Consider the following 9661-nt stretch of genomic DNA (forward strand, 5'->3'; position numbering starts at 1 on the left):
CTCAATATTGGAGCTTGGGGATACTGTTCTTGGAGTCAAATTGAAGAAATTCTTGGAGGTAAAACCTTGTTAAGCTTTGCTAGAAAGAAGCTATTCGACTAATTCAGGAGGCTACTATTGGCGAAGCCCGCTTGCTTCGGAGCGTGCTATTGCGTGAAGCGGAAAGGGACAGCGGAAGACCACACCAGACAGGGAAAACGAGGATTAGATATTTCGTCAACGACCACTTGAGCGCGATTCTCTTATCTGTTGAAAAGTACCATCCAGACAGTAAACCTTTAGGGCATATGACTAGTAAGGTAAATTGAACAGATCGAGCAAGCTCGAATTGACGTAACATGAAACCTATTAGGCCAAAAGCTCTATGGAGAGCAACAAAAGTCCACAGACCCCCCAATTGACATCAACGAGTACTGCTGTTTTACCGGTCTGTCTGTCCCCAATAATTAATTCTCGCTGACCACGTGCTATAGGGATCAAGTGCCGCTATTGGTGCGAGTTGTAAGGATTCTTGGTCTCGAGTCAAGCTGGGGCGTCATTTCATTCTCGTAACGGGAATGAGTGCACCGCAAGACCAGACAAGTTGCTGAAGAAGTGCTAAGCCGGGACTTGGTATCATTGAAAATGATAACATCTTACCATGCTTCGAGATCGTCTAATCCTTTACTCCTCTTTAATCACTATCATCTTAGAATTTCCCCTTCCCTTTCCAATCCCTTAGAAATGGAATTTGAAGGAAGGTGTTGGGACACTTTTCCCTAGGATTATAATTGATAACTTGATGTTGATGTCAAAATGTGATGAATCTAAGCTTAGTAACCTCATATATTCCACTTGTAACGTTGAATTTTGGATTTGGAGAATTAGGGTTCATATCCAATTTGGGTTTTTTTACTTGAAATCAAATTTGAGATAATTCTTGTGTTAAATCAACAATTAATGGTTAGGTTATGATTACCTAGGATTCAATTTGGTGTTTTACCCGCGAATTTCTCGTTTTGCCATTGTGGGCCCATTTCCCTAATTTCTAGGGTTAAAATGGACCTAGTTGATATCATAGAAATCTTAATATCATTCTTCATGATTTCTAATATAGAATTAGATTATGCTTAGACTACTTTGGTTCTGAGCTTCAGAGGAAGGGCAAGGCACAAGAGTAACTTGTTAGTGTTGCAGTTCTGCAGTCCAGGTAGGTTATAGTTTACCTTTGGTGAGACTTCGTATAGCGAATCACATATTTAGATTATAATGTCGGATACATCATGTGAACCTTCGGGTGTGAAGTTGGGATGAATATTGCCTTAGGTTGGGCACTGATGTGTGTTGAGACTAGCCACCCCCTTGTGTGTGTTTGATTGTTCAATTGCGTTGGCTTGATGCCATGTGTAGTTGGTAGATATCGAATGTCGCTTGTTGTCCTGATTCAGATAGGTTTGACATACCCATTGTTGGTATCTGTACTTGGATATATTATTGGCGTACCTACTGTTGGTACTTGAGATTATCGATATATTGTTGGCGTACCCACTGTTGGTACTTGATTTGATATATGTTGGCATACCCACTGTTGGTATTGTGATGTGATGCATTGTTGGCGTACCCCGTTGAGGTACTTGTGATATTGTGCTTGATTGTTAATGATGGACAAATACATTGCACGCATTTCTCATATTTATCATGCATGGTCGATATCCGGTGATGATTCGGTATCGTTGATTGAGTGAAACTAATATTTGATAAACTCTTTTACTTGAGTGTTTGTGAAAAGGCCAATGTCCGAAGATCTATTCCGGAATCGTTGTTTATATGAAATTGATACTTGATAAACTCTTTTACTTGAGTGATTGTGAGGAGGCCGATGTCCGAGATTCAATTTCAGAATCGTGGATTTATGAAACTGATATTTGACAGACTCTTTTGAGTGATTGTGAGGAGGCCCATGTCTGATGGTTATATTCGGGCAACGTTGTTGCATGGCAGATTCCGATGTTATCCCAGAGTCGTTGTTAGCGCATGGACTCCGCGGGTCCCCCAGGGTGGTAACAGTGAGACTACCCTTGTGAGCAATTAGCCAGGGTCCCGTCTGGATGGCACTTAGGCTTCGCAAGTCACGCTGGGTTGTGCTACCGAGACATCAATATTTTCGTCCAGAGGACATGTGTGCACCTCATTTGCATGGTGTGGCATCACATTCATACCATTATTGCACTGCATTGCTTTATGACTTGAGTGAGATGTTGTGATGACTGGATTGTGGTAATTGTGTTGTGATGATTAGATTGTTATGATTCTATCGTGATGATTGGTTCGAATCGGATGTACTCAGACTTATTATATTGGGTTTAGATGTCTACATAGGTGATGACGGATACTCAGTTACAATTATATTGTCTCATGCTTGGTTGGTTTATTTGCTTATCTTCCTTATTTTCTGAATTGTGTTAACTATGCTTAGTCGGCCGATGATACCTACCAGTACTGTTGTTTGTACTGACCTGCACTTGCTGCATTCTTTTATGAATGCAGAGTATCAGGTCAGATCTACTTCTCTGACTCGTGGCTGATCGACTCTTTAGCTTCCACTCGAGTTTCTAGGGTGAGCATGGCGTCCGCTGGCCTTGAAGATTCTTCTATTACTTATGTCTTGTTTTCTATTCTGAGACATGATTTGGGACTACTTATGTATTATTGTTCAGACTTTTAGTATTCGGATTTTGGAGGCTCTTGTATGACCAGACCAGATACGGGGGTGGATTTCCTTTACTTCCGCACTTATTTATATTATATCACATTATGAGACTTATGTTATTTTACTCCTTCCGCGATTTTCTATTACTTGTGAATGTTGAGTTAAGGTTCGCCTACCGAGGTGGGAAAGGTAGGTGCCCGCACGACCTGTGAAATTGGGTCGTGAGACTAATACACGTATGAGATAACAATTTTAATAACTATATCGGATATATTAGTAATGAAATTCATAGTTGAATACATGATTATAGCATCGTTGAAATAAAATAAAATAGAACAAAAACTCAACTCCTCAATATTATAAATTTGATCTTTTTAGGGCTTTCACCATATATTTATATAAGTAATAATTTAGATGATTCATCTGCAATATCAATTTTGTTTCAAACTTCAGATGTGGATGAGGGTGAAACTCCATTTTCCAATTCCTTCAAACGACAGTACATATTAGAACTGGCGGTATTTAACCAAGCTTCAAATTTTGTTACTTCATTTGCATTAAGCTGCTCAATTGACTCCCACCGACCTCTCTGTCTAGTTTCTGTCACTTGGTCATATAAAATTGTTTGAGCGATTGCAGCCTCTTCTATGCTATCAAGTTCTTTAAGCCTGTTGTTGAGTTGGTTCACTCTATTTCGAGCATGAGCCGCGACTAGGCAAGTACTTTCACTTAATTGCATATTAGGATTCAGAAAACGGGAAACAACAACATCAGTTGTTGGGTGAAAAAACGAAAAAGGCTTACTAGTAGGGGAAAGCATGACTATTCCAATATCAACATTGCATTCTGTAACGAGTTTGCTAGCCTTTTTGTACAAACCCCTACGATGCTTTAAGAATGTAGCATTTTGGTCATCTTTCTTTTCTACCTTTTTCATTGATATCGCTTGACGATCTATAGTGTTCTTATTCTCCAATGCTAAACTTATAAGGAGAATGATTAAAAACATGTTGATGCTTCGAGAAATGATGTTTACGAGAAGCGCGATATCACAACTATTTATATACATCTAGAACTTCATCAAAATGGTAATCAATTAAATTTCTAGCCAAATATTATAATTGAAGTAATCTTTTCATTATAGGGAAAATTATAATAGGAAATGAAATCAATGTTATGCTTAAAATATGTTTTGCATGTCAGCCACATTAATGAAATCTAAAATTTTAAGTTAAGTGGATAACTATTTAATATACTCATGAAAAATACCAAGTTGGATTTACCAAATACGAATATAATTTGAAGGAACGCCGACTACATACCAAAATCTTTCAAATTTTCTGTATACAAATCAAATTCTTCATTTGCATTAACAAAAATAAATCTGCAATAACCAAAAATAGTAAAATGGCTTAATATTCTTATAGAAATTCATCAAATCCAGGTAGAAAATTATGCTAATTATAATTAGGAATGATACAAATTGTAGGGCATTCTTATTTAATTTTACAGTAAAATCAAATCCTACACATGCATCAACATCAAATATTAACTTGAATAGGATTGTAAATCTAACTTGAATGGGTAAATGTATAATGAAATACAACAAATAAAACCAACTTCATATGTGTATTAACATTAATCAAATATGAAATTTTCTCTAACTATAACATGTTTAATGTGCTTGTTAAAATAAGTGTGACTGTGAAGGAAATAACATTTTTGAGGAAATTTTTAAAAAATGCACTTATACAAGGAAAATATAATTGGAATAGGTGAGTGTTCTATTAATACTAATGGCAATATATTGACGGTGAAAGGTTTTCAATTCAATAAAATGTTTTTTTATTAATCCTTGGACAATGTAAAGCTTTATGCAACATAAAATTCAAAAATGTGATAACTCATCTCCTCATTGAGTATTTGTATGTCAATTTGAGCCTTTATGAAATCAATATTACCATGGACTTTAGTTTTAGAGTGAGAAAGACCAACCACTATCTATTAGCCCACTAACCCTCAAACACCAACCTCCTATTCACTGTATGGTGTTATACCCTATTTTAACCGGGGTCAAAATAGTTTATAACATTCCGGTAATTCCGGGGTTATTTAAAGTTGGGAGTCACCACCTAATTATTTACGGTGAATTAGGGCACCTAAAGTTTATTAAAGTTATTTATTCTAGAGTTGACTCTATTTTAAAGTCTATGAAACCAAAAAAGATTCTAGGTAAGGGTTCAACTAATCTAGAGGGAAGGTATTAGGCATCCTCTAAATTTCATTAATAATGATTAATCCGACCGGACTTATAATTAATTAGGCTAAGTGTAGAGTATAGATATATATAGATACTAGATATCCAATTGATATTTATGAAAATCCTACAGAAACGATTTTATAATCATAAAGAAAAATGATTTTATAATCATACAAAAAAAAATCTCTTCTCTGTTAAGCAATATGGTCTCACGTTATTGACCTAAAGAAAAATCATTTATCTTCGGAGTTGATGACCCAAAAAATACATTTTATATTTAAAGAAAAAGAAAAAACTGATTTTTTTGTTAGCGAGAAAGAGGGCTGATTTATAAAATATGTTTTCTCGGCATAAACGCTTAAACTCGACTTAAGGGAGAAGGTTATCAGAACATGCCATCAGCTGATTGCCTACTCAAACTTATCACCTTTTATCTAGATATCGCGTTCCATCTAGAAAGGGGAATAATCGATTGATATCTAAGGCAAACTCAAGTGAAGCTTAGTCTTAAATTGTAGCAGCTTAAATCTCAGCAAATAATCATACAAATACAAATAGATGTTAGTCACACCGATCACATAAACAAAACATCAGAGAATGGAAAATGAGATGGCAAAGATGATGTAAAAAGGTTAAAAACCACTTTTTGACTTTCACAAGAGATAGAGATATTCCGTGATTTTCGGCTCAAGCAAGATTGGGCGCAGACAGTGACGATACGCAGACTCCATAAGCGCTGTCGTTGAGTTTCGAAGTGAAACTCTTCGGCTCCGGTTGTACATGCGGAACAAAGAAAATAAAAAGACAAACCATTAGAAAAGGGACATCTGCCTCTCAAACATTAGTAAGAAAATAGCGAAAATGAAATAGGTGCAGCCAAGTAATCACTGTGCAAGCTAATATACATCAAAGTTTGCCATGTCATAGATCTAAAATGAGAGTACAAAGGAAGAGATAAACAGAGCTTAGTGTTATTTTAAAATCATGATTTTTAGTGCAACTTGTTGTCAATTGCATAACCAACTATAGTAACGTGCAGATATCTTCAAATCATTTTAGCTTTAGCATACGGGCAGGATCTCTAACTTCGAAACAAAAGAAAGTTTAAGTCATAGTCGCTTATCACAGACATAACCACAAAAATATTCTAGCCAAATAACATCAGGGGTTTAGAGAAAGATATGTAATATAGCATGACTTTAACAATCATATTTGGGCCGCAGCATATACACAATGTTTTAAAAAAAAAACAAATTAGCAAGCAATCTTTTAGCAGCTGGGATTCAGGTCATTTGAACTAACAGTGAACCAGATGGCACGAGTTTCATACTTAGGAAAACAGGGCATACAGGGGGGCAGCAGATAGATACAGATTAAGGGGATAAGGTACTGGCTATCAAACTAAGTTTTGGATCCAAAGGTGAGAAAAGAGGAATGCACAGATTGAAACTGGAAATCATTCAAATGTACAATAAGGTCAGTTAGCAGCTCAGATTTCTTATAGTATAAAAATGAACCAAATCAAACAGAGATTGCTATTTTATTAGTTCGAACCACAGTTATGCTTATTTATCCCAAAATCCGCGAGTAAACACCTACTGATTTGTAAAACAAGTTGACAGTCTCATTGTTCATGTTATCACACTTATAAGCGTAGACATAATCAAACATAACATCCTTTAATCATACTTATGAATCATCAAGTGTATCGCAAACGAGATTCAGACCAAATTAGCTTACACTTAGCCAAACAACAATCAAAATAGCATAATCAGAGCATGAAATAAGCTGATTAATCTAGGTTAACCTAGCAGACCCACAACTAAGCAAGATTCATGATAAGTCATACCTAATAACCAATGAACCAACAAATATCCAATAAGAACAGGATTTCTACTAACAGAACTTCAACTAACAGAATTTCACAAGACGATAAACCCAAATAGTATCAGATTGTACCTGTTCGTGGTGCAGTAAAGTGGGACGTCAAAGCCTCGAATCTACTCTCGTATTGACAGATTCGACACTCGAGTCAAAATTAAAGTGCTTCTGTCGTAATTGAAATGCTTTTGCCGAACAGCGACGAAAGTTAATGAATCGTCAAGTATTTAATCTTTCGTCACAATTCTCGTATTTCAACAAAAAATGTTTTTTTGATTTTAAAGTTCAAAACCAGATTAACAAAAAAGGAAAACTCAAGACTGTTTTGTTTTGGTATTTTCAGAGAATTCTCGTTTCTCCAAAAAAAAAAGACCCCCTCTCGGCTGAAGACTTAGAGCCATTTTATAGTAGGCGAAACTAGGGTTTGGTATTCAAATTTGGGCGGGATTTGAAAGTGAGATCCCCCTTTGAATGTGGGGTGTCACGGGTTGATATTCAATCTCTGCTCCCTGATTTTCTCTGCATAGAAATCAGATTTTTTTTAAAAAATATTTTGGCATCTTTTGTCGACTCGAACGTTGAAGACCAGAAGGGAAAGCATCTTCACGAAAATAGGGCAACAGGGATCTGCCATTGCTAAAGGCAAATAAACCCTTGTTCAAAAAAGGAAAGAGACGAAAGAGAGAGGGCTGTGCGGAGCAACAAACGTTGCTGTTAGCTGGGAGAATGCGAAAAGCATTGAAAGCTTTGCCCAAAATGGGCGGACAAGGTCTGCGTAAGGTTAAAGGAAGCTGGATTTTATTTCAAATGGAGGAGGAAGAAGAGGGGAAACCGATGAGAGCTGTGCGTATGCACGAAAATAGGGGGCGCGGGTTCTGAGATGGTGAAAGGTGGCTTGTTTCTTGGCTAGAAATGGATGGAAGAGAGAGTAGGGTAGAGAGAGGGCATGTGAGGCGGGTAGGGTAAAGAGGATGAAGGAGAAGGGGATTATGTTTTTTAGGGAATAAAACAATTGGGCCGGGTCGAGTAATTTAGGTTGGGTTGGACCGGGTCGGGTAGTTGGTGTAGGAATTAGGTTGGCCTGTTGACAACATGGGCTGGTCGAAAGTTTAGGGGTAATGGGCTCAGTTGTTTGTTGTTTGGGCCATTAATTTGGCATATTGTGATAAATAATTAGCTCATAGGTGATATAATTTGTGTAATGTGATTAGTAATTAATATGTATAAAATGAAATGATGATGAAATAGCGTACTGCTGGTAATGGTGAAAATAAAAGTAACAATATTAATAGTAGTAAGAATAGAAAATAGCAGCGAAAATAAAATATTTGGCTCGTTTCCTTTTTTATTTTTATTCCCAAAGAAATAAATAGGAATAAAGGAGGGGCAAAATTGGGTGTCAACATATGACCCTATTTATGTAACGACCCTCCCGGTCATTATGGGAAATGTAGGATCACCCCACCAAAGAGAACCTTCCCAAGGGTAGAACGAGCTAATAGAAACTCGATTGTATAAGTCTAAGGACTGAAAACTTGACTGGTTTGTGATTGTTGTTTAATTTTGTTGAGTCCATCTGGGGATGACGTAGGAAATTAGAACTCCGTTGGAAATTCAGAGGCCATGGGTGGATTCGTATGACGTTTTTATGTATATGTGCATGTTTTGTTTATGTTTGTGAGGCCTTGGATGAAATATTGGGTGATAGAGTGGAAAACTGGGCAAAAATCGAGCTTACTGCCCAAATGGCGCCGCTGTGGCGGGGCTTGTACCGCTACGGCGACACTGCTATAGCGGTGAGCTCCTCGCCACCAGCAATCGGCCCTTGTTCTTGTGTTCATCGTGGCGGGCAATGTCCCGCTATGGCAGTGTCGCTATAGCGGAACATGGGCCGCCATAGCGGTGGTCGGATTTCTCTAGGTCCGCAATAGTAGGCACTTGGCCGCTATAGAGAGACCGCTGCAATGGTGGTTTGACCGTCGTAGTGGTCGGCGGGGGCAGAATACAGTGTTTTAAACACTTAGTCCCATATTCTTTATTCACAAAACTCCAACACAGTTCCCCACAAGAACCTAGGGTGAAATTCCGAGTTAGGGAAGGAATACTCTTGAGAGGTAAGTCTCATCCATCCCTTTCAATCATTCCGTATCATCTTCATGATTCCCTTTTATGGGTTTTCAATGGTGAAATTAGTAATAGTAATCCTAGAAATTAATAAACCTTCTATTCTTGATGGGTTAGGATTGTTATCACTAATTTATCATCTAATGGCTTGGGTTAACTCCTCTTAATCATGAATTGAACCTTTAAAGCCATGAACTAAGTGAATTGAGACTTAGGATTCCATAAAAATGGTAGCTTGGACATGAAAACTACTTGTAATTGGGGTATTTATTTAATATTGTTATAGTTTGATGATTAGTGATTACTAAGGCCCTTGTTAAGTTGTTGTACACTTAGAAATCATTCACCCATATGATTGGGGCTAAAGGGGATGGTGTCTTACATTGATTTTGTGACTAGGATAATTGTGACTCATTGAGCATTCTAATTGCTAGACTTTCAGCGTTCTGAGGCCTTACGGAAGGGAAGAGCTATAGCAGAGTGACTTGAGTTATTCCAGCACTACGTTGAGGTACGTTACGGTGTACTTGAGTTAGACTTTGATTAGTTGATTGTATGTGTTGTGAATTCATTAGAAGAAAGCATGTCTAGTCTTCATGCATGATATTGTGTGGTTGAACTTCTATGTGCAATTAATTGAGTGACTGTGTAGGCTTCGTGCCACTATTCATGTGTGTTGCATCTACAGTTGATGTGTTATGATGAGA

General features: G+C 37.3%; 1 protein-coding gene across 1 annotated transcript; it reads right to left on the reverse strand.

Annotated features, from left to right (window-relative positions):
- Positions 1 to 3131: 3131 nt before the first annotated feature.
- On the reverse strand, positions 3132 to 3698 carry LOC132607656 (agamous-like MADS-box protein AGL29). The gene has a single exon (XM_060321750.1). It carries the CDS (start codon positions 3696 to 3698, stop codon positions 3132 to 3134), a length of 567 nt encoding a protein of 188 aa, XP_060177733.1.
- Between the last annotated feature and the right edge of the window lie 5963 nt (positions 3699 to 9661).

Source organism: Lycium barbarum, chromosome 8 (assembly GCF_019175385.1).
Source record: "Lycium barbarum isolate Lr01 chromosome 8, ASM1917538v2, whole genome shotgun sequence".
Lineage (NCBI taxonomy): Eukaryota > Viridiplantae > Streptophyta > Magnoliopsida > Solanales > Solanaceae > Lycium > Lycium barbarum.